General features: G+C 43.0%; 1 protein-coding gene across 6 annotated transcripts in view; it reads left to right on the top strand.

Moving 5' to 3' along the window:
- Positions 1-26,045, top strand: part of FILIP1 (filamin A interacting protein 1) — a 109,551-nt gene that overhangs the window by 70,102 nt on the left and 13,404 nt on the right. For 5 of the 6 annotated variants that reach the window (XR_011328386.1, XM_069804694.1, XM_069804691.1 and 2 more), the window contains one exon: positions 20,759-23,564. Coding sequence is in view for 5 of the 6 variants with exons in the window: in XM_069804694.1 (XP_069660795.1) it covers positions 20,759-23,564 (2,806 nt within the window). In the remaining variant the exon portion in view is untranslated. Of the gene's footprint in view, positions 1-12,929; positions 13,148-20,758; positions 23,565-26,045 lie in introns of those variants that run through there. The other variant, XM_069804695.1, reaches the window with a different exon arrangement.

The raw sequence follows: 26,045 nt of genomic DNA, 5'->3' as shown, positions 1-26,045 counted from the left end.
ATGGCCATAATTAGATCTGCTTAGAGGAGACAGCAGGACTGTGACCCCAGATCTTTCCTCCACAAAGTTTCCTTTCAGTCTTCGTTTAAAATTGTCTCCTCTCTGCCTCCCCCATCGCAGCACCCCCAGCAAGGAATGCACTGGCAAGTCCCTCGGAGGTCTGTGATAATACATTCCTCTCGGCTTCGGTCATCCTGGCACCGAGATGCTCTTGGCTGCTCTGCTGGTGATGTAATTCTGGGCCCACATCACCTGCAAAGGAAACTGATCTGCGAGCAATAAAGCACACAGCCGTCTTGAAACAAAAATGGGAGTGTTGATGTTAGCAAGTTTTTAAAATCTTTTTTTTTTCCCTTTTGCACTTCTGCTTTTATTACCAAAGCTCTCCTTCTCCCTTTTCCCACGAGACGGCAGCACCAAACCTTTCACTGGGAAGTGCTTGCCTTTTTGTTTCCCTTTATTTCATGGACCAAAGCAAGTGTAAAGGCTGGAGTGTGACATAGCTTGGAGATTTTGTCTGCGTTACCTTTCCAGTTTGCATTTTCTCTTGATTTTTATGGAGATTGTAAAATAAAGAAGCTGGCAGGAAGACAGCAGGGCAGAGTATCCATCAGTTACTTGTTTAGAGAACAATCAAGCCAAAAGTATGAAGTGTTCAGGGCTAATAAATCTCTGTGATTTACCAGTTTAAGGCCAAATTCTGTGGTAAGAATAGCCCCATACAGAGATATTGGGGTGAGGTGTATGGTGCAAACATATAGCACAGATTTGGCCTGTAACTGTGTAACCTGTTGGTGATTCCTTTAAAGTCTGGAAATCAGGTTACTTTACAGAAAGATTTTTGCTATTTTTTTTCTCCAAGAGTTCTTAGCCATATTTGTACTCTGACTTTTTTCTCATATGGTGATTGTTTCTGTGTCTTGGTTTCCAAATTGTGACCCAAAAAAAAAGGAAAAGCCAGCCCAATGGGACTGTGGGAATTCACCATTGCGTACAGTAGTTACTCATCTTACTGCACATTACTTTCTGTAGTAGAGCACTGAGTCACTCTCTGCCTACTTTTCAGTAAGTGCATCTCTAAACTTTTAATCTTATAATGTAGAAGACAAGGCCCACAGTACAGTTTTTATTCTTTTCTTTTACACTGATGTGCTATCTGTATGGTTTGGAAACGCTGGCTATTTTCTGTCAATGTAATATATTGACAGGACCACGGATCACAAATTCTGTGGTAGTCTATTAAAAGAAATAAATGAAAAAACCTGGCAATGACAAATACCATTTCTGCACAGTTAAGTAAATCTGAAGATCATCCATTTTGCAGGTCCTGTTTTACAGCTCTAGCTGACTGCAAGACAGCAACTGCTCGAAGTTTATGTTTTAACTAATGAATATGGTCCCAAGTTCCAACAAAACGGCTCCAAAGGTAATTTAAAAACGAAAGAACAGCCACATCAGACTGTGGAGAAACAATATGAAAGTATTGCGAGTCTTATACAATGTGAGGCTTGCCACGAGCTGGGACTAATCCAAATCCATCTCTTCACACTTGGATAGTCCTCAAAACTGTCCAGTCTTTCAGTCACTTCTGGGATTATATAAAATGGCATCATGTGTTGTTTCAGCTATTCTTCCAAAATTTTTTCTAAGTAGGCATCAGCTTCACAGCCCTTGAGAGAGAATTATTATACAAAACTATATGTAGTTCATTATGCCTAGCAAGTTTGCTTGCTAAAATCATCAATTCAAATGCTCCCAGGGTCAGATTGGGGGAAAAAATTACTTCATTCAAAATCTACTCACGAACCCAAACTCTGTCCAGGGTGCAATAGGTAACAATTTAAGGGGCTTTTGGCATGTTTCAGAGTTATTATACTACTGAAATAAATATCAGTTCACAGCTCTACTGAGGCCATCTTTCTAAGTTGTCATTTTTTTAGGCAAAGAAAACAAGAACTGAATCAGGGTCATGTAAGGAAAATTGCTTCCTCATTCAGAAAGATTAGAAACAGGTTTCAGTTGAAGTGCCAGGTTTCAGTGAATTGCTAAAAAATTTAGATAGATGCCACTTATTTACAAGTATAAATATATGCTAATAGTCACTCAAGCTTGAACATGTTGGATATTTGCTTTAGGTTTAAATAGAAGTTTACCTGTGCAGAGATGTACAGACTGATTAGCAAAGTATAAGACTTACTATTTTGATTAATGCCCTACAAATATTCAAGACCTGTTCTACATTGTCAGATGATAACTCCCACTAAGCCGTATGAAGAACCTCAAGATGTCATCTGACTTGGGGGGGGTTATTCTGACTCAGTGAGCCTATATAGAAGCTTTCCTAACCCTAAACAGATGTGATGCTTTTTCCATCTTCTTTCCCAAGATGGGTGCTACGTTGTGCATCCTTTCTCCTTCCTGCAGTATCTCCACCAGCAGTGGAGAATACCAACAATGAGTTTTATATTTGCATCGTTTCAGTTTTCATTTCTTTTTAAGGCTTATATGTGGAAAAATCTTAAGGCAGAAGAAAAAACCCAGGTGGTGCAAAAATCCAAACCAAACGTTCTTGTGAAATTTGCCAAAGCTTGTGCAAATGTGAAGGGGAAGAAATGCAGAATGCAAAATGTATAATTCAGCATATATTTGTAAAGCACCTGTGATTATAATATTGTGTTGCCATAACTACTGTTTCGACTAATTTTTTAAAAACTCATTAAAAATGCCATTTTGGGTGTAAGATAATTATTATAAATGTCATCAAAGAAAATCTGGTGGCTTAATTCACAAGACCAGCTAGTCAAAAAACGATATCAAATAATCCTGTGATTATGCTGCTCACCTAGACCATGGAGACTTTCAGTTCTCCCATCAACCTGTTGAGACTTGAACCCACCTCTCTGAGGAGGCCTTCCTGGGCATGTCGCTGGGTCTCTTGGGGTGTCTGTTTCCCACTCTTCCCAGGTAAAATTGTTCCACTTTTACAAGTCACTTACATACTTTTTGAGTTCTCTTCACCAAAAGGATGACAATCTTCTTGTAGGTCAGTGCCTGGGTATTCAAATTCCCCCAGACACAGGAATTCACTGGGCCAGGTCTCTCCATTTTCCAAAAAGTGAAGATTTTTCACTTGTTGGTTTGGTGAACAGGGCCTTGATATGGTCCTCTCTATGTGGTGCTTTTTTTAAAATGACAAAGATGGAAATGAAATTGCTTGTTCAAGATGAACAAATGTTTCACTGAAATCCACATGAAACTTTTTTCACTTGAATGAGAGAGAAAAATAAAGCTTTTTTTTTTTCCTTTGATAATTTCTTATTTAATTTTTGGTTCAGCTCTGGAACTGAAAAATCAATTACTCACACAGCTCTGTTATCCAGTTGTTTATATTAGGGAATGATTAATAGTAACGTAGCTGAATATGTAATGCCCTAATGAGAAAAGATAAAGAAATCAGCAGAAAATGAGGCTAAATTATAGCAGAGTGACAGCACTGCTTTTCTGATGATAGCAATTATGTCATAGGTAAAAAAGTATCTCTTGGTGACAAGTATATATATTACAGGATGAAAGTTCCTGTACAGTTCCGTTTAAAATGTTTATTTTCAGAGGAACTGGAAAGGGATAGACATACTCTCTTTCATCGTTTAAATATCAGGATTTTCCTAGATGACTTAACTTGTTTTAAAAGGATGCATAGCTTTCAACATTTTTTCATTTTGCAAATTACTGGCTGGGATACAGCCCTGGTTTCCAAAAACAGTAGGGGCAAAACAGTGTCCATACTGGTGAAAGACAGGCGGGTGGTGTGGAGGATAGGGCACTGCTGCTTGCAGTTGTTGTTGCACAGCTCACGCTCTGTGGGCACCGCTAATCCTACGATAGAGAAGAGTGTGTCCTGGTTTGACTGGCTCATGTCCTGACCTGACAGACCAAGTACTGTTGGCCCAACTTGCTTTCGGTGGCAAGCACTGTTGCTTTGTGCCCATCATTAGCACACTGAGCCGTCTACGTCCAGCTTCTTCAGGTCTTAGGAAATAACTAATCCGTAAAAATGCCAACTTGACGCTGGATTTTATGAGCACAAAGCTGGCATTGTTGCAATTCCTTTGAAGTCAGCAGAGCTCTTCTTGATTAATGGGATTAATGAGAACCAGGGTAGGAACGCCGAAAATGTTAAAATTGTGTGTGTGTGTGTGTGTGTGTGTGTGTATGTACCTGTAGAAGTATATATATATAAAAATGTATTACATTCAGCAGTTTCTTGAGTGGAGTTATAGCTCCTGGATAAGAGTTTGCTCTCCAGCAAAATAACTTATCAACAATATTTATTTCCTGTATGACTATATTTTTATATAACTTCTATATGCATTTCTGTTTATGATGATAATAACTTATTACTACATTATTTTTACATAATTTCTACAGCCAAATAACACCTTTGTATTTTGAATTATTTTTGGTCAGTATTGCCTACTGATTCTACCAAGGAGGCTGCAAGCTTCTGCAGATGGATTTTGCCTCTCTCTGTGTGTGAGGTATCACTTACACTTATGTCACTATAACATTTAAAAAATAATAGTGATTTGTAAGCAAGGATGCTCAGTGGAAGTCAACAGCTGACAACCAAATACCTGATTAGAAAACAACAGGGCCAGGATGCATAACCCCTGCAGTTATTCAGAGGGCAACACAGACATGGCAGAAAGAAATTTTAAGGCAAGCAGAGACAAGAAGAGTACCTTCTAATTCACACTTGCTGTATGAAACTGGCCCAGTTTCTCCTTGCTTGCTCTCCATCTGGGTACATAAGTTTTCCCTGTCCTTCCCTTTTGCCATCCAAACATTCAACAGGCTGGTGGTCAGGACATCATCTTGGAAAGAGGTAGCGCAAGCTGGAATTATCTCAGCCTGAGGAGAGAAATAAAACCAGGTATGCCACTCCCCGGGCAAGTAATGCGGTCCACAAGCGCTGGTGCAAGAGGCAGCCCCCTTCCAACTCTTTCTTTGAATGGAAGCACCTATGGCTCCCATCCCTGCACAATGGCTGTGGTCAGCCCATGTCTCCCTGGTCCTCCCTTTGCTGTTCCGTGTGTAAAGACATGTATTTCATGAGGCACAAATAACCTCAGGTGGAGAATGATGTTCAGCTCAGGCAAGATGATAGGACTTCCAAGGATGTGCTACAGCAAGTTTGGGTGACCAAGATACAGATCTGCCCCAAAATCAGGTGCCTATGAACATTCAGATTTATATGTGTGGTGGTGTTTGGTTGGGGTTTTTTATCTGTCCCTCTTTAAATTATTCATTAATTGCATTCCAAAAATCTGTGTGTCTTTTTTGGATCCTGCTCTAAGTAACTACAAGCAGGAGGTTAAAATAGCAGGCTCAAATCTCAGGAGAATCTAGCCCCTGGGTGAGTGCTGTGGGGACAGTCTCTTCTACGATTGCTTCTCAATAGACACAAATATTCTAATGCAAGCAGCAAACCTAAGAATTGCATGAGCTGTAGTAATTAGCTATGTGGTAGTAGAAAAGCTTTGTGTAGGTGTAGGGGGTTTTGTTTGGGTTTTTTTTTCAGGGTTGTGGTGGGTTTGGGGTTTTTTGGGGGGGTAAGGGGTGGGGTGTCCATTTATGCTGCACCTCCAGAACACAGGGGCAAAAAGCACTGGCAACGGTGGGGCTGTGAGATGGATGTGGTGGGCAGCTGTGTGCTCCTTTGTGTTCAGGGCAAGAGCTGAGGGTCCTGGCATGAAAATTAACAGAAATACCTTCACAGCCTTTCAGACTGATGGTTGGGACACAGTATATTAGGATGTGGTGTGACAGCCAGGATTACTCAGTGCTGATGTTGTTAAAATCCATCAGTCTCTCTTTAGCTCATAAAAGCAGCCGCTGACTGCTCTTTTACAGCATTTGAAAATTTTACTGAGGATTCATTATTTGTTAAATCACTGAATACAGTGCTCACAGGAAGTCATGTTTAAAAATCAAGAAGGAATCTTCATGAGATTATTTATTTTTCTCCACTTTTATAAGTGTGCATTGTTTAATCCTTATGTCAAGCTGTGACTGAGGTGGCCAAATATGATATAAACCAGTGCACACATAGCCTGTATTTCTAAGAAAATCGAGAACCTGAATTGAGGGAGATGGAGTTTTTATATTGACGCCACTTGAGCAAGCTCTTGCTCTCAAGCTGCATTGCTGTTGTACTGCTGTGTGAGCTTTTCCACGCTTGACTAGCCCAGTGCGTGCAATTATATGAATGATGCTACTTCCTAAATCCAGTTTTTAAACCTCTTCACTCTTTTTTTTTTTTTTTTTTTGAACACTTTCCCATGTTTGAGACCCTGTCATGGTGACTCCAGACACCATCACTTGGGTTGCTTGATGCTAAAACAAAGCAGTGATTCTCTGGACCCTGTTTTCTCTTGTTTTTCCTGCCCACTTGTTTTATTCACTCTATCAAATACATTCTTTCAGTGGTGTATCAAATGGGAAGCAGTGAGGTGGACAACCTTTAGTTTTAGATGCAGGACTCAGGTGCCTTTCAGTCCCAGTCACTGGATCACCTTGCTTTGAGGAGGTCAGTGAGAAGAAGCACAAAAAAAAGGAAGTCCAGAAAAGGTCAGCAAGAGTTAGAGCAACAGGACAGGAACTGAACTGATGGAACTGGAAGGTAAAGGATGAGGAATAGCAAAGAGGCAGGTTTAGGGCAGGGGATGGCAGCCACAAGACAAAGAATATGGGAAGTGGATCTGAATTAAGAGATTAATGAAAACAGAAGGAGTGGTGAGGGGAAGTAGCTGCTGGCAAAAGTAGAGCACTGTAGAGCCTTCCAGGTGGATGACAGAGGGAAAAAAGATGGTGAAGAGAGAAGATAGAAAAGAGACCGAGCTGCAAGCAGAAGACGACATATAAAGAACAATACAGCAAAAATGAAGCAGATGATGTTGCTTAATGCAGTAGAGCACAGGCACTGGGACTTCCCAGAACTTGTTTGCACCAACAGATGATACACTTCAGGGAAAAAAGTAATTCTGCCTTGATTGTCAGTTTACAGTAAGGGAATATTCACCACTGTTCTTTATGAGCTACTTATTGTCACACTTAAAAATGTAACTCTTATCTCTAGATGGAGTATTTCTGTTCTATAAACCCACAGTCAGAGAAGTCAGGTGAGGGGGAGGCAGCAGAAGGGGCAACAACAGAGACCCAGCAGCCAACAGAACAAAAGCATCACACAGGTGAAAATCAGTCAGGCTTAATTCATGTTCCAGACCCAGGCTGTGCAAAAGAGGCCAAGACACTGCCAAAAGACTAAGTCTCTCCTGGTAAGCTGAGAACAGGCACGGCTCTCCCTGCCCTCAAAGCCTCAAGCTCGTTCCTCCACGTCATTTTTCCACATGAACACCTAGCACATCAAAAGTGAGTAATTTAGAAAAACAAGGGTGGAGACCAGAGCAGGTAACGACAACATTAGTGGGGTGCTCTGATAAAGCATGGATACATGAAGCAGCCAATGCTAAAAATGGCAGGTCCACAGCAGGCAGTAAGGCACCATCCTGCCATGTGCACTTCTCTGAGGTCCTGGACACCTTTTCCCCTGACTCTAGAGATGCTTTGGTCAAAGGGCCACAGCCTGCTTCTGTGACACTGTTGGTGCTTATTCACAAAATGATGATGAAATCATACTATAAAACAATACCCTTGACATAGATGGGTTCTACTTCAGCTGTAATCACTTTTACTTCTGGGAGATCCACCAGTATTGGAGATACTGAGCTTTCCCAGAGATGAAAAAGGTACACACAAGTGTGAAGAAAGCAGAAAACCAGGAGGGGGAAAAAAAGTGGAAAAGGAAAACAAAGCCAGAAATACTTTTGTTAAAACTTTTGAATCATACTTCCATAAAAGGCAGCAGATCCTAACGTAGGGCAATTTTCATGCTGCAAAGAGAAAAAGAATTTAAAATCTAGGCAGCATGACTGACTTAGAAAGATCTGAGGAGTAATAAAAAAGCCTGTGTGCAAATGTGTGTGCATGTGTGTGTGCGTGCACAGTTTGTTTAACAGCTGCATGGAACAACCTGTTTCAAATAAGAACAAAGGTGAACAAAGCCAGTTGTCAGTGCAGCTCACCAAATGAAGTTTCTTAGAGTGCATGACGTATGCTATATAAAATGTATTGCCTGAGATATAACAGCACAGAGTCCAACTGGAAGTCTTTTTCTCAGGTTTTTCCTACAGTCATGTTTCAAGAATTTACTGTATTTATCTTCATTATTTATTTGTCTCCAAAAGGCCCAATGGATCACCTTGTTCACTATATCTTCAGCAGCAAATTAAAATCAGCCTCTCCCCTCCTGCAATATTCAAAGTTTTCACATTCTATCAAGATGCTACTGAACTCATTAATACCCGTTACGCTAAGAGTAAGCAACTGGCTAAGTAGAAAGCAGAGGACAGGTCTGACTTACCAAATGAGTTTGACTTGCCAAAAGGAGAAAAAAAAACCCAAAATAATGATGAAAGATTTTCACTGCTTTGAAGGTTTTACAAACAAAAAAAATTAAGTCTGGCAAGCAACACAGTATACTTTTTCATGTATGTAAGTAAACACAAATTTAGGAAAAGTTTTGTTTTGCAAAAACAGAAATATTTGGGCTTTTCGTAACATGTTAGAGAACTTGGAGAGAGTTGCAAGCGCTGCCTTTGCTATAAATGTTACATATGTTTCTGCACTGAAGATAAAAAGCCAACAGAGAGCAAGGCGGTCTGCTGGAAAGGTTGCAAAGCCCTGTTTACAGAGAATTTTATAATCAGGCAATCATTTGTTACAAGTCTCTAAGATCCACAAGAGGAATCCATTGCTGTTCAGAGTTTAGTGAATTTTTAAAGGGAGCAACTTATCAAAGAAATGTGTAGTCTATTAGCACATCATTAAATAGCTAAACCAATTCCACCTTTTGCTTCCTGGTTACTCTCCTCTATAGCAGACAACTGTGCCAGATGCACAGTACAATTTCTGACTTTCAGAGGTGAGGTGGAGTTTGAGATTCCTATCTATTCCCTCCCCGCTTTTATTTCTTGGTGTTTTTCTTATCTGGTCTCACAATGTTGCAAGTGCTGCTTTACTCAGGAATGTGTTTCTTGGACTACTTCATCCCAATGAAAGCATAAACAAAAAGATTAATGAAATTCTGAGGAGCAAGTTAGAGTTTCCCAGCCTTTAACATGACTTAAAAGTGAAGGTACTCTTGATAAAGGAGTGTTTTACCTTAGCTGTGACATCCTACGTGATGTCCTCTATAGCTCTGGTACTGCCATAGTGGTGGGTACCTGGAGTGGTTGGACTGGTGATGGAGAATACTTTAATTATGAAGTCTGGTGGTGGTACAGACGTATCTCAGCTAGTGCAAGGTGTGTAAGCTCACCACTACCACGCTGCACTTTCTCTACCAAGTCTTGCAGCCAGTTGTCTGCTGGCTCACATCCAGACAACTTCAGTGACTCTAGATCATGTTCCCTGTGCTTTTATTTCTAAGTTGCAGAGTAAGCTGAGGGAGCTGGCAGTCTGGGATAAGTCCCCTCTGGGGATCACTGGTGGTCCCAGGTGCCGCTCGTGACTATCATGAAGCAACTTTATATTGCCTTGTCTTAGCGATCCAGCCTAATTTAGATTTTTTTCAAGGTGAGGTTGGTCAGGCCCTGGAACAGGTTTCCCAGGGAGGTTGTGATGTCTCCGTCATTGGAGGTGTCCAAGACTCAAGCCGAGCAGGCCCTGGGCAACCTGCTCTAACTGGACCTGCAGAGGGCTGGACTAGACATCTCCAAGGTCCTTTCACACCTCAACCATTCTGTGGTTTTATGATGCGGCAGCCTCTGGAGGACACCACGCATTTCTTGATGACTCTGCTTGCACCAGCGCGAGAGGCAGTGGCTTAGACTGGGCCAGGCTCTGTGTTGTCTTCCAGGCATTCCCTTTAACACATCTCTTGACACGTAGGGACACTGGCAATGCCCTCAGTCACCCTCTGGTCTTCTCATGACACATCATAGTTCTGGCTGCTGGGTTGTTTTCTGCCAAATTTGTGATGGGTAGAGGGAATCCTTTGAGGTCTGTGGTGTGGGCAGGAGTCCACTGCACGGCTGCTGTGGTTCTGAGTGGTTGGACTTTGTGAGACAGGTGATCCCTTCTGGCCTGCACCCCCAGTGTCCCCTCCCTTCTTCAGGTCACATCTGTACCAAGCTGACAGCTATAAACTCAAAGTTGCTTTCCTAATATAAATATTAGGATCCTCCTGACATCCCTGAAATTTCTGCTCTGAGCCGAGACCATGAAAACACAGACGAGGGAAGATGTGTCACTTGCAGTTCCAGCCTGGCCCAAGCGTGGCATCACGGACGAAAGAGCCAGAGCAGATGTGAGGGGACGTCTAGGAGGGTTGTGGATTTGGGAGAGGTGGGGGTTAGAAATAGAGTGCAGAGGTGAGGAGGAGCCTGGGCCTGAACGCTGGGTGCAGCAGGACTGGGACGAGCTGTACAATGAGCTCAGAGCCCAGAGCCAGCTGGGACAGGGTGTGTGACCAGATATCCTCCTGCAGAGCCAGCAGCGCCGGCGGGGCAGAGCCTTGCTCTCGGCTGCTGATCACAGTCAAACCCGTCTGTCAGCAGATAGTTTTGAAACTCGCTTGCAAAGTGCTCTGTGCCTTTCTAGTATCAAACTGCCTCGAGGCTGACAACCTGCTATTGCTATCAATTATTTTGTTAACTCAGAGTGCAGACTTTTATGCAGGCAATCTAAAGGATCTAAACTCTTCCAACAATCTTCCTAAGTGCCAATATAATGCCACATCATTACATTTTGATGGTGGATATCTATTTTAGTGTTTGCCATTGTGCGTGCAATCTCCTCTTTTTAAAGAATACGTAGCTCTACCAGAACAGTTATTAGGATTTCAAAGGACAGAGTAAGTAGATTAAGCAGAACATTTGTCTGCTCGATGCATGTGATCATTTGTAATTGCATAATCAAACACAAGTTTCATACCGAAACCTTTCATCTGACACTGGAAAAACAGAAACATATTGAGATGCACCAGCTTTGCGCACAGGAAGCAACAATTTCTCTGTAGGACCCCAACATCATCTTTTGGAAAGTATTTAGTAAATGAGTAGGGAATATAAAAAGAGAGAGAATGATTAAGACTGGTATATGTTTCCCTGGAAAATGTGACTCTACCCCTGTGAGTTTGTGTGACGGATTTCCTATGTGGTGCTAATTAAGTCATGTGAAGCTAATTTACATGGCTTGTGAATGTTTTTCTCTCTAAGACTGATTCTCATTTTGGGGAGCTTGTTGGAGATCTGGGCTCTGACGTGCAGGAGTCTGGAGCATCCGCTCCTGAGCTAGAGGCAAATGGGGCTGTGATCTGAGCACACGCAGCAGCACCCACCCTGCAGCGCTCTGAAGACCCCATCCTGTGTACCCGGGAGCAGGGTCCCAACCAAAACCCTAGTCCCTTTGTGCTTCTTTCTCCCACCCAGAAATGAATAATTTTGTTCTCAGCAGAGTCTGAAGAGTGTGTGGTAAATAGGGCCTTGAATAAAGAGCATAAAATCAATCATTAAGTACCTGCTTTTCAAATGAGCACTGTCCACCCTGCATGCTGAATGAGGAGAGGGTCCTAAAGAAAAATAATGAAAGAACACAAAATTAGATAGTTTCTCAAAAATGTAAACACACACTGGTCCATTTTTTGTGGATAATAATATTCGACATGATATGCTTTCAGTGCTTTTGGATATTACAAGCTTCTTAAGAAAAGAGGAAGGTGATCGGGAAGGGGAAGGGAAAGAGGAAAGAAAAGGGGAAGGAGAAAGGGAAGGAGAAGGGAAAGGGAAGAGTGGTTTCTAGTTCCCCTTGACTGTAAAGGTGACTGTGGGCAATCTAGGGAATCGTCAAGCAAATAGAAGGAATCCCCAAATCCTTTTATGTTGGTTTGGGAACAAAAGGGCTAATTCAGGACTTTTTTAATGCAGGAAGCTAGCAGAATGGTGCTTTTCAGACCTCACGAAGACTCTCTTGAGTTAGCCTTGCTACTACGCGAGTTTTCAAAACCAAATACGCAGGTATAGTAAATCCACGGGGGATTTTCTTCACGTGTTCATGCCTTTATCAACTGATCTTCAGATCAGCCAGTGCTCACCAACAGTAGCACTGTCACTTCAAACCCCAGGAGGACAAGAGAAAAGCAAGAGGAACTTTTCCTGAGTCAGAGGAACGAATTGGCAGCCCGGGCCGGGAAGCATGGCTTTTGTGCATCCTAGTTCCGTTAAGCGAAAGCAATTCGCAAGGCTTCTCCACCATCAAATTATTCTCTCTTAATCGTTAACCTATAAACTGTAACCCCGGAGGGGGCTGTCAATAATAAACTCCGCGAAAGCGGGGCTAAGAGGAAGCGCTGCCAGAAGCGCGCCGCCGCCTCCCTCCGACTCCCCCCACCCCTCCTGCCCCGCCGAGGCGCGCCGGCGGCGGCGGCGGCGGCGGCGGCTCCACCCCTCCCCTGCTCCGGCACCGCGCTGCGCCCCCGGCCCCCCCCGCCCCGGGGGGGGGGCACGGCAGCGACGGGAGAGAGCCGTCCCTCCGGCGGGGGGGGGGGGGGCGTTGAGCCGGCGCGGGGTTTGTCCTGCGGCAAAATTTTCCTTTTTAACGATTTAAAAAAAAAAAAGTTTTATTCTAAGGTAAGGTCGTTCGGATTTTCTTATTTATTTATTTTCCATTCGAGCGGTGCTAATTGTTCTCGTACATGCGCACTTCACTAGTTAATGGACTGGGCATAAGCGTAGGCGCCGGCGGGAGGCTGGAGCGGGGTCTGCCTCCGGGGGCGGCGGGGGGGGACCGGGATGCCCGCCGTACGCCCGCCCGCCGCAGCCCCGTTCCGCCGCTCCGGCTCCGGCTCCGGCCGGGCTGGACGGGGTAGAACAGCGCTAAGGGGCCGGAGAGAGCCGGAGCTGATTTTTTTTAATGTTTGGCCGGAGCCCTGGAAGGTGCACCTGGTGGGGTTGTGCTGAGGGTTGGGCTTCGTCGTCCGGACGGCGCATCGAGGGGTCAGGGAAGGATAACCGCGGCTCGGAAACAGGTTTGGCGAAATTCATCTCTCAGCTGAGCGCTGCTGCTGCTTCCTTTTCTCACAGATGCTGTTTGCATGCTTTCTGCTCGGCCCCCTTCCCCTCCTCTGACCTGCGAAATTAATGTGGATCTCTTAGCTGGGGGGCTGGAAAAAAGTGCCCGTCCCGGTGTAATGCTGTTTTGTAGCCTGAACGGGTTTTGGTCGTGTTTTGTGTTCTTAAAGATCTTTGGTGCTTTTCTTAGGTGAACAAGGTGCTGCAAAGGTGCTGGGGCACTGAGTCTAATAAGCGTTCTTATTCCAAAATACTGCCTTTAGTCACTGTTCAGCTGAAGTGAGACAGTTTCAACGCAAATGAACTTCTTTCAGCAAAGTGGATTTTAACTTTTACAGAATCAGTGCTAGAAACAAAAGGAGGAAGAAAAACTGTTGTAGAAGACAAGCAGTGTGTCCTCCGAAGTAAAGAAAATGTTTTCTTTCTTTCAGTATAATTTGGGAACTGTCATGTAGTTTTGAAGTAGCAAGAATATTAATTTGCTTTTGATACAATTTGATACAATCACTTCTCAAAAGTTAATTCAGCAGTGAAGAATAGGCAGGTTTTTACACTTCAACTTTGTATAGTAGATACCCACAAAAGTTTGTCTTTACAGTTACTAGAGCTGATAACTTTTTTTTTTTTTACAAGTTTTTATTTGTTTTCAGAGTTGATCCTGTGATAAACTGAACAGCAACTCGGGAAGTCTGTAGCAAGGTCATTCAAACATTTGTCTCTGTTCCTTGCCTTTAAAGTTTAATGGATAGAAAGGAGAAAGTAACACAGATGTGCTTTATCCTTTTTCTTGCCGTGGGGTCTGATCTCATTTACATCTTTCTTCTCTCAGTTGAGATGGACGTGAGGGAAGGACTGAAGCTGATGATTTGAAAGTGTTACCTAATTTTGAATTGCCCAACTTCAGTGTTAGGCCTGATTGTTTTGCTTCCTAGAGAGCCTGACCGCCTTTTGGCTCTCTTTGATTTTAGCTGAAATTGTAAGTGCTTGGAGTCGGTGAAATTCAGCCTCTGGGTATCTCAGCCTGGCCCCAAACACAGAAGCAGTGAGAAATAGTCCTGACATGTGCAGGATTTCCCAGCGGCTGTAAAAATAATCTTCAAAATCAGCTGTTGTACATTAAACAGGAAAAAAAAATGAAGAGGGAACTCCTTTATTAAGTTAAACCACCTCTTGCTGGTTTTCATTGTCCCAGGATTCTAGCGAGCAGCCTCTCACATCACTTAATGGGCAGCAGCTTTCTAGCTACCACTAGGAAGTTGTCCAGTCTCTCTAACTCTGCATATGCAGTTGCAAACTCTTTAGGGTTGAAGTGGAAAGACGAGCTTCTGAAGGCATTTGCTTTCCCAGTGCTTCCTTGGGATTGCTGTGTAAGTGGCAGAAATGCTCTTGGCTCCCCAGGGAGGAAGCAGCCTTCATCAGCCATCAGTCAGCTCATCCTTAGAGTGACCAAGTCCTCCTTGACGTGCTTCTCTTAACCCCCACTAACTGGCCATCCACAAGATAGGATAGAGGTCATTACATCCCATCGCAACAAACTTTTTGGAATTTAAATGGCAAAATAGGGTACCACAGGAGCATTACGTTTGCCGTGGCTTTGTCCTAGAGCAGCAACGAGGAGCTCTGTGGACCTCCAGGCTGTGCATGAACATAGTTAAAAGGTCCTCCAGAGACCCTACCTGCTTCCCTCCTTCCCATCCTCTTCCTTCTACCTGCTGCCCCTGTCTGGATAGCAGGGGAAGTAGCTCTCCACCTCTCTCCAGATTGCCCTCCACATTAGTCCCTCCTGTGAGTGCTTCTTTAAACACTGGGAGACACCTTGGGAAGCTTGGGTTAGCCTGCAAAGCAGGGAGCTAACTCAGGCCAACGCAGCTGAAACGTAGTCCCAAAATGTTCACTCGTACGCAAACCGCAGGGGCAGCTCGTGTCCTTTCAGGTCATCCTCTGGCTTGCCCTGCCTTGCCAGGATTTCCTCGCGTAGGTGAGTGCCCACTTCTATGCCAGAGATGGAAAAGGTCGCATGAGCATTGGTGGTGGTTTCTCATCTTGATGGAAGTATAAATGGAAAGGGCAATGCAAACACTACTATAACTTTCAATAAATGTTTTGGGGGCTTTTCACTTTTTCATGCTCGGTTTGAAACATTCTGAAGTGAATGCTTTTTTGAGGGGAGAGGTGGGGTTTTGGAAATCACTGAGCATCTTTCCCTGATAACTGAAGCTTCTTTGTATTTTCTTAAAATGTTGTAAGCCACTTTGGTGAATAGCTTCTCCTATCAGCTATGCATGCTAAGCAGGGCTTTTATAGTTCCCAGTTTGCTACATTTATTGTATTTCAAATGTAGTCATGAAGTTTATGATCCTTCAGAAGACAAGAAAATGTCTACTCACCTCTATTTGTAATTTCTTTTGCAAATGTAGACAAGAACTAATGCTTTATTTTAGCTAAGGTCTTGCTGCTGCTACTGCTTTTACTATTTACAAATAAAATAAATGCCATCTAAAATCCAGTAAATGCCCATTGGAGCTTTCCTGGTATGAAACTATTGCAATGTCTTTCAAAAACACGAAAACATTATTCTCCAGCTGTAAGTTGTAATTCATGTTGAAGTCTTGCTCTGGTCTGAGAAGAGACGCTGTGAAAATGGTATTGTGGGGTTCCTCCTTTGCATCTCAGTGACTGAACTTGACATACACAGAAACAAAACAGGAAAAACAATGTATGTATGTGGGTAAGCGAGGTCTGTAGCTTTATTGATTCAATGAATTGATCAGCCTTAAAGAGAATGTTAAACCACCCTGATGGCTAGCCAGCAGACTCCAGCAAGCAGCCCTTCAACCACCCTGCGTTTCTCATCGGAAGGAGGAGATACAGCCATCCGTGTCCTCTGTCACCTGCCCTTCAGGGCAAACTCAGGGACTCGCTTGCAGCAGACCAAAGCCCTGCCTGTGTTGGACACCTCTTCCCAACATACCCAATGTGCTGTTTTACAAACTCTGTCTATGCCGTAACCCAGAACTGTCTCTTACAAATACACTGACACGATAACTGGACTTTCTGGCAGCTGGCATGTAGCTGAGGGGGGAGAAAAAAGTATGGTATTGGCCAGGTTTGCTTTAAGGAAAAACTGCCATCTAAACCCGAAGGGGTGATTAGCCCCAGCCTGAGCACGGCAGTCAGAACTGGTAGGACAAAGCACAGGAATATAACCATAATAAAAGAAATGAAGCCCCATCTCTGGAGGCATAGGGTTCAGCACCTATCGGCATCCTGTCGTGCTCCTGATGATCAGTCCGAAGCTTGGAGAAGGGAAGGAGAAGCACAAAGACCTTGTGCAATGAAACGCTTCAGCACCGAACCCAAAGGAAGGAGGATGGGGGGGGCTGGTTACCTTCCTCCTCGCTGCCTGCTTCCAGCACACCACTGATGAAGGAGGTTAAAACGAAGCCCGTAGTTGCTCTTCCTCCACTCCGGCGCCTGCCCACTCTGCAAGCTGTGATGGGCTGTTCAAAGTTTTCAGGCTCCTAACTCCCTGGCGTGGCTGCCCACAGGCCTCCCTCCTGCTGCCCTCGCGCTGCCCGCCATGGCTGTGAGCGGCCCACGCTGTGCTCCGTGGAGGGATGCAGGAGACGCGGCTCCCTGACGCAGCAGGGACTGCGCGGGGTCACGTCGGCAGCTTTTCTAGTCCAGCGTCCTGCCCCCGCCCCAGTCAGGCATCTTCCTCTGTGGTACAAAATCAGGGAGCGACGTCGGCCTGAGGTCCTTGGTTTTAACTGAGGCAGTAAACAGTTTGCACGTACTCATACCTACGGGTTTGCTATTTCATTTATCCGATGGCCTGCAAGGGGGAGCGTGATCGTCTTGAATGCTGGAGAGCTGCAGGGCACCTGTTCTTCAAATACCGTGGGGAGGACAGATGGCAAGGAGAGGGAGAGACCACCTGGACCCTCGTGGCAGCAGAAGAGCATGTATTGAGGGAACGGCGCGGGCTGCGTGTTCTGACGTGATGATACGTGTGGTAACCCGTGGGGAGAAGAGGTGCTGCACGCACCTCAGCAGTGCTGTCTGCAGAGGAGGTGGCGGTAGGGTCCCCCTCTCCACAGGGAGCGGGAGCGGGTCGGCCTGCTTCCCTGCTGTGCTCTGGATGCCATCTTACTGATGAATGCAGATTATCCAATTGTATCCAAATATTTCTCCCCATCTCTGAAAAAAAAAAGCTAAACCAAGACAGCAAATATAGGGACTGGACTGGCGGTACCAAGTTGTTGGCTTGTCAGCGTTTTGGCTGTATCTAGCCCCACATTTCATTATTTAAGATTTGGTTTTGGTTTGTTTGTTTTTCTTTTCTTTTTTTTGCTTATTTTGACCCTGAATGCAGGTGCTTTCAACCTCTTGACAATCCAGAGTGCAGTTGCTCTGGATAACACATTAAAGACACACATGCTGTGAGTCTGACGTGTTTTTAGCATTGCATCGGAGCCCATGCAGGTCTGCCTTACTTAGCAAACATCAGCAGCAGCAGTCACATGAGAAGCCTGATAATAAATCAGTTGTGAGGGTCAAGAGCGGACATCACCACCTTGCAGTTCTGCTGAAATTCCAGTTTAACCACTGAGGTATGAGAGTTGTACAAGGATGGAAAAGCGGGAGCAAGCTGAAACTCAGCTTTATTTTGGTGTTTGGAAGAAACACTGAAAAGGTGTAGATTTTGTTTATTACTTCGGCATCTGCACAGATTTGGATGTTGTTTTCCCATCCATCTTTCACAGAACCAGATTTTAGAAGCAGTTTCCCTGAACATGGAAAACACAAGTATTGTCAAGTATCTTCTGTGGAAGCTCACTTGTCAAATCTTAGGCTGTCTGGTTTCACCGTGTAAAAGCTGAGGCAGGATAAAATGCTGCACGGTGCTTCCTACCTTGCTCAGCACGGACATGTTAGCAAATTCACCTCCAAGTTACGGTGCTTTCTTTTTGCTTTTCCCAGAAGGGCCAGGCTAGGTACAGCAAGGCAGTGACAATGCTAACGTGCTTTCTTCTCCTGTTACTCAGTCTCATCCCTGGCGTTTCTTTGTCGTAGTTTAACAGATATTTGTTGGGTTTTTTTTAGTGGCTTTCTCGGCAGTATTCCCCAGTAGACTCTCAGGTAATCGTGGAACCAGTGAATTGTTTTGCACTCTGCTTAGCAGCCTGGCTGGTGTGTACCACCTGTAGCAACTGCTGGGTGAAAATCACACGTGCCCTTTATGAACAGCCAAGGAATTCAAAAGCATAGGCAGTTTTCTGAGCATCTCTAGATAGGCTTTCAAGTGGCAATTTTGTTAGAAAGGAAACAAAATGCTGTCTTCTGTTTTTTTAATTTATAGGGGCCACCTTAAAATTTTCCTGTGGGACAAGGGAGGCTGGAAACATTCTCTGTTTTGAAGATCTCTTATTCTTGTATATAAGTTCATGACTTTGGGAGGTGGGTCATTTAGAGCACCACCAGGTTAGGGCACACTGTTCTGTCACGGCAAATAATACTTTGTGGAAGGGTGCACACTATGTCTTTAAAAATGTAGCCTGGGGGAGACGATGGAGAGTTCTTGGCAGAAACTTTTGCATGAAGCAGTGTGATAGAGCAGCCAGGGAATATATTGCATGCTAATAAAGTTCCTTCTTCAGTGTGAAAAGTGCATGCTTTGTGAGTGGCAGCGGGTCTTTTTTTACCTTTTGACATTCTAACTTGACCCATAATGAGGCATCCACCAGCACGCCTTTTCAGTCCTTTCCAAAGAGCTGCCAAAACTAAAGAGATTTTTTTGAGAATAATCTGTGACCCAGCAAGGTTGGCTGTAAGGTTTGTTTGTTTTTCTCTCTCCCGCTGGTTCCTACTATTCTCTTACTCCCACATCCTATCCGACTCATGTTTTCAAATGCATTCTTCAGCCTTCTCCTTCCCTACCTACTGCATCCTGTGTTCTGCTTTCTCACTTCCTTCTCTTTTCTTATAGCTTTTCTTTCCAGTTCCTGTTCGTTCTGGTCCCTGAGGAGCAAGGAGTGAAACATTAACAGTTGCTGGAGGACCAAGTTAATATGGCTGTTATGAGTTTAGAGTTGGGTGAGGGCTCCGGGAGACATCCTTTTTGTACGACATTGTGCCCCGGAGCTCTTTGCGCCACTTCATTGCTGGGTCAGCAAGAGGGATGTATATCGGTGCTTCACCCACTACCATCTACAGTCCAGCATTTAAGATAAAAATACTGCTAAAAGTCGATCTTTGCTAAGATACGGATGTTCCAGTTATTGCAAGTTAGTTAGCAGGTGGTAAATTGCTCTGCTATTATCACTTCACTGCATGTCTCAGTTGCAAAGAAGTCGAAAAGTTTCAGACATAGGGTAAGCAAAGCAAATGGATTTGAGTCATCATACCTGTCTTGACAGGGGATGTGGGAGTTGCAAGTACTTTGACAGTGGTTTGAAAAACATGTCATTTCACAGGAAATTCAGTGTGCATACCTGTGTCTTTTCTAAGTTGTATTTGCTGCTTTTACAATAAGGCTCTTACATTAGTAGGGAATATATCCCTGTGTTATCTGTACCTTTTTGTCAGCTGAGGATCACCATCCTCATAAATCTGTGCTTACACCATGTGCAGGAACTTCCTGTGCTGATGTCAACATATCCTGAATATAAATCACAGATATAAAATACTTACATTGCTATTAATTTCTCCATTGAAATGTTGCATGGCTAAGGCTGGAAAATGTAGGTCTTCATTATCTTTCTGAGGATACAGCTAATTTGTGTATTGCGAGCTTTTATATTGTCTGAAAATACAGCTTTACAGACTGTATAAAGAAGAGCATTTTCCAGCTGAGTTTGCTGTAGCCAAAGGTTTCATTAGCCTGACCCTTTCAGTCAACAGAATCTACTATTGAAAATGGAAATGTGCCTGGAAGAAGAAACTTTTTAACATAATAGTCACTGTGCTGGCAAATTTATCTTCCTGCTAATTTCTTCTGCCTGTGATGCCCAGATGGTTATCAGTTGTGTGCTAATGTAATCTTCTGTCCTGCTGGTTTATTTATAACCAGGATTGATCCATTTATGTATGGCTGCATATAGCAATTAGTTTTCATTTTTTTATCTGATTTTACACATTTTTATGTGTGCAAGACATAAGGAGGAATCCACCTTGTAAAACAGGTTTGGTATAAATGGATTGGTGAGTAGATACACTTGTCCTGTTGGGATATTATATACTTTTACCAACATCATCCTAACAGAGAAATAAATGTAAAGGAATTAAAACCTGATGTGTTTGCTATCTATACATGTATAAAATTTCACTGCTTTTCAGATTTCTAGATGATTTTATATAGTTTTCAGTTAACTTTTGCAATTTAAAATACTAGGTTTGGGAACATAACTGTAGTAGGTAGTTATTTCTTGAAAGACTACCTGGGTTATTAATGAAAAAAAATATGATAAAATGAAGGTGGCTTAGAAAATGGAGAAATACACACACACACACACACACACACACATATATATATATTAGTTTAATGCATCTCTTCTAACTTGTTTCAGGTTGAAGAAACTTCTTGAGCAGGAGAAGATCTATCAGGCCCGGAAGGAGAAGGAACACACAAAGAGACTCAATAAACTAAGAGAAGAACTAGTCAAGCTCAAATCATTTGCACTCATGCTGGTGGATGAAAGACAAATGCATATTGAACAACTTAGTCAACAAAGCCAGAAAATACAGGAATTAAACCAAAAATTAAAGGAAGAAGAAGAAAAGCTTAAAATTATTAGTACAAAAACAAAAGAAGATGGACAAAAACTGATGAAGTTAGAGGCGGAACTGGAACACAAAACATCATCATTTTCTCAAGAACATGAGGAGATGACTGCTAAACTGGCTAATCAAGAGTCACATAATAGACAGCTAAGACTTAAGCTAGTGGGGTTGACTCGCAGAATAGAGGAGCTAGAAGAAACTAACAAAAATCTTCAAAAAGCTGAGGAGGAGCTCCAAGAACTAAGAGATAAAATAGCGAAAGGGGAATGTGGGAACTCTAGCTTAATGGCAGAAGTAGAAAACCTCCGCAAACGTGTGCTCGAAATGGAGGGGAAAGATGAAGAGATCACAAAAACTGAATCCCAGTGTAAAGAGCTGAAAAATAAACTGCAAGAGGAAGAGCATCATAGCAAAGAGTTGAAACTTGAAGTGGAGAAATTGCAGAAAAGAATGTCAGAACTAGAGAAGCTGGAAGAGGCTTTCAGTAAAAGTAAGTCTGAATGCACCCAGCTACACTTAAACTTGGAGAAAGAAAAGAATTTGACTAAGGATTTGATAAATGAGTTGGAAGTGGTGAAGACTCGAGTGAAAGACCTTGAGGCATCAGAAAGCAAGTTGGAAAAGGCTGAAATAGGCTTAAAAGATGACCTTACAAAGCTGAAGTCATTTACTGTAATGTTGGTTGATGAACGAAAAAATATGATGGAAAAAATAAAACAGGAGGAAAAAAAGGTTGAGGGTCTAAACAAGAATTTTAAAGTTGAACAAGGGAAAGTTATGGATGTAACAGAGAAACTGATAGAAGAAAGTAAGAAATTTTTGAAACTGAAATCCGAAATGGAGGAGAAAGTGTCTAGTTTGACAAAGGAAAGGGATGAGTTAATTGGCAGACTGAGAAGTGAAGAAGAAAAATCCTCTGAACTAAGCTGTAGAGTTGATCTGTTAAAGAAAAGAATCGATGGTATGGAGGAAGTAGAAAGAGAAATTACAAGAGGTCGAACCAGGAAAGGACCAGAGCATGGTTGTCATGAGGACAACAAGATTAAAGAACTTACCATTGAAATTGAAAGACTGAAGAAACGTCTCAAACAATTGGAAGTGGTTGAAGGAGATTTGATGAAGACAGAAGATGAATATGATCAGCTAGAGCAGAAATTTAGGACAGAGCAGGATAAAGCTAACTTTCTTTCTCAACAGCTGGAGGAGATGAAACTCCAGATTGCCAAAACCAAAGCAATAGAAAAAGGTGAAGCAGTGAGCCAGGAGGCAGAGCTGAGGCACAGGTTTCGTCTGGAAGAGGCCAAAAGCAGAGATTTGATAGCAGAAGTTCAAGCTCTTAAGGAAAAAATCCATGAGCTGATGAACAAAGAAGACCAGCTTTCTCAGCTCCAAGTCGATTATTCGGTTCTGCAGCAAAGGTTTATGGAAGAAGAAAACAAAAACAAGAGCATGGGGCAGGAAGTTCTGAACCTAACAAGAGAGCTGGAGCTTTCTAAGCGTTACAGCCGTGCTCTGAGGCCCAGCATAAATGGACGAAGAATGGTCGATGTTCCCGTGACGTCCACCGGCGTGCAAACAGATGCTGTAAGTAGCGAAGCAGCAGAAGAAGAAACTCCAGCAGTGTTTATAAGGAAATCCTTCCAGGAGGAGAATCACATCATGAGCAATCTGCGACAGGTAGGTCTGAAAAAACCCATGGAGCGTTCTTCAGTGCTTGAGAGATATCCTCCAGCAGCGAATGAACTTGCAATGAGGAAATCTTGGATACCATGGATGAGAAAGAGGGAAACTGGGGCTCAGGCAACTCCTGATAAAGGAGCCCGAACCCATGGTAGTCCAGCGCATCCCGGGGAGGTTGTCCTTTCACCAAAACAGGGTCAACCTCTTCATATTCGGGTGACACCAGACCACGAGAACAGCACAGCTACTTTGGAGATAACCAGTCCAACCTCAGAGGAATTTTTTTCAAGTACCACTGTCATTCCTACTTTGGGAAATCAGAAGCCACGAATAACCATCATTCCTTCTCCAAACGTTATGCCACAAAAGGGAAAAGGCAGTGAAAGCCCCATGGGCCCGGATCGTTCTATGTCTCCAGTCACTATAACAACATTCTCCAGGGAAAAGTCCCCAGAGGGAGGGAGAGCACCCTTCGCTGACAGACCTACATCGCCAATTCAGATTATGACAGTATCAACATCTGCAGCACCGGCAGAAATCTCTGTCTCTCCGCAATCACAAGATATGACCATGGGAAGGGCCGTCTTCAAAGTAACACCAGAAAAACAAACAGTCCCCACTCCAATCCGCAAGTACAATGCCAACGCCAACATTATTACGACAGAAGACAACAAGATCCACATCCACTTGGGTTCCCAGTTTAAACGCTCTCCCAGTGCTGCACCCGATGGTGCAAGTCCTGTGATAACAGTCAGACCAGTGAACATAGCAGCAGAGAAAGAAGTTGTGACGGGTACCGTCCTTCGATCGCCCCGGAACAACCTGTCCTCACGACCGGCAGCAAGCAAGGTGACAAGTACTATCACTATAACGCCTGTTACAACGTCTTCCACCCGAGGAACACAGTCAGTGGTAAGCAGTGTAGTCTCATGATGTAGTCTTCATGGTAAGGAGAAGGGCAACCATGGTTTGGGTTTGAGACACCAGCAGGGAAAATGAGTGGGGTGAGGAGGAACTCTTGACTTCCCTATATTTGTTTCAGATACAAGCTTAACTATAAAATCAGAATTCACCTGATTCATATATTTTTGTACCAGTGTTGGATGCTGGTGTACTTTTGGCATTATCTCCCAAAGGAGTAACTTTCAAAGGAGGTCCCTTCAAAGTTCCTTTAAAGTTAATTTGGTAATGACAATCCTGTAAAATTGCAAGTTAGAGACTGAGAGGGACAAAGAATGATGGAGATGACAGAGCGGGAAACTATTTTTGGTTTTGGTGAGTGCAATTTCTGACTTCTGAAAATAACTCATAATGATTTTTGGCCCAGCTGGCAGGTCTTTAGAGTCTGATCACGCAGGCTAGTATTTCTGTGATATAATCCCATTATAGTTATAATTCAATTAATATCTGCTATAATACTGACCTCCAAAGGAATAAATAGGTAGACATGGTATCACTGCTTACAGCTCCAAGCCTCTTTCAGCCAGTGAGTAGTAAAGCTCTTTCTGTTCCTCTGAAATTCTCAACTTCTGTAAGTGCTGTGTTACAATAGTGCTTCCTCTAACATATTTTTTGCTGCTTTCTCTCTGTGCCTCTGTGGTGGTACCCCAGCTTCTTTTTCTTACTTAAATCAGTCTCTTGCCTCTGTCTTTAAACATAGTGGACAATATTTATTGATAGTCCTCCCCCCAGGTTTATTATTGGACATGGTTTTGCATTGCTTTAGTTGGAAATACCCTGGAAAGAAGAATTTAACCAAAATAGAAAACCAGCAGTACTGTATTAGTCCAAAAGCTTATTTAGCTAGACAGAGCCTGCAGCAGATGCTTAGGGGAAGATTATTTTAAGTGGGTAAACACACAGTAATGTTTCCCTCAGCGTCTGTTCCCAGTTTTTGGCAATAGGTGGGTATTTCTTTCTGAACCAGGGCCTGTAGCCACATCTTTGTGTTTAATAGACCGTGGCGGAGTTTTCTTCTATTTATTCTTCTAATTGCTTTTTGAACTCATTTATACTGTTGTTTCCACAACATCAGGGGGCAGTGAATTCACTTGCGGGCTCTGGGAAAAATGCTCTTTTGTTTGATACCTTTTATGCAATACCTTCATTGGTTACAGCCTCTTTCTTGTATCTTGACAAATACTGAATAGTCATCCCCTGTTCATTTCTCCATGCTGCTCAGGAGTCTGCAGACCCCTACAACATGCCTCTTCAGCCATCTCTTTCCAAGCTGAAATGTCAAAGTGTATTTAAGATACACTTCCACACTTTTGGAGAGAGGCTGCCATTCCCATTTAAGCCCTCTGACTTAAGAAAACTTGCATTTGTCATACAGATCTATTTGGGATTGCACATGTGCTCGCTCTCTCTGCCCCCACAAATATAATATATTGTAGATACTTTACTGTACAGTGTTTTCCTACATACTAGAGGCAACTGTTCATTTTTTAAAAAGTCTTGAATTAATTAATTTACAAGCTCCTTTGTCTCTCAGAAGCTTGGAAGCTTTTTTTTTTAAGAGTTCCTCATTCTTTTTTACTAGATGTCTTTCTCTACTGTGATGATGCACTGAACCGTGGCAGACGAAATTTTTTGTTTTGTTTTCATCTGGTTAAAAAGTGGCTTCTTTCTTCACTTCATCCTCCCTGATTTGGAATGTAAGGAAAATAGTTCAACCATAAGATTTACTTCATCTTATGCTTCCCTTTGTTTTTTAAGGTCCCTGGTCAGATGAGCAGGGAACTTCGAACAAGCCCAAACGTGCCTTATCCTCCCTAACCCCCTGGAAAAAAAATAGAAGTTGTATATCCACCATCTGTTTTGCAAATGCCTACGAACACATTTGAATACACCAGTCAGAAAAAAACAAGTTGTGATCATTTACTCCGTAAACCTGGAAGAAACCAACATCGATATAATTTTGAGGGGTTAAGTTCATAAAATCAAACTGATAACACAGCTGCTTTCGTAGCTCACTGGTTTTAATTTTTTTTCTTAACTCTCCTCATACAAGATGCTTTGTACAGTGTACTAATGCAGTGCCAAGCTACAAAGGGGAAAATAATTCTGAGGTTCCTAACTCTCATCTGTTGCTATAACAAATTTGCAGTTACTGTTTTCATATTGGAGAACATTTAACTTTTCTTCCAGTTTGAATTTATAGAGTTATCTTCAGTACTGCAGGTGAAGTTAATTTTAAGGTGCACACACGGCATTTTTAAAGGTTCAGCCTGAACTGTGGTGTGTGTCTGCATATGTGAGTCCAAAACCAGAGTCTGTGGTTTCATGATGGACCATCATGATTTTTGAAACCCACGAATCCATGGATTAAGGGGTGTTATGGTTGTGTTGATTTATACTGACATACATACACTCTAGAGTAGCCAGAGATTT

The sequence above is a fragment of the Haliaeetus albicilla genome, chromosome 17 (assembly GCF_947461875.1).
Source record: "Haliaeetus albicilla chromosome 17, bHalAlb1.1, whole genome shotgun sequence".
NCBI classification, from domain to species: domain Eukaryota; kingdom Metazoa; phylum Chordata; class Aves; order Accipitriformes; family Accipitridae; genus Haliaeetus; species Haliaeetus albicilla.
Note: the sequence above shows the minus strand (reverse complement) of the source record. Positions and strands in the feature narration are given on the sequence as shown.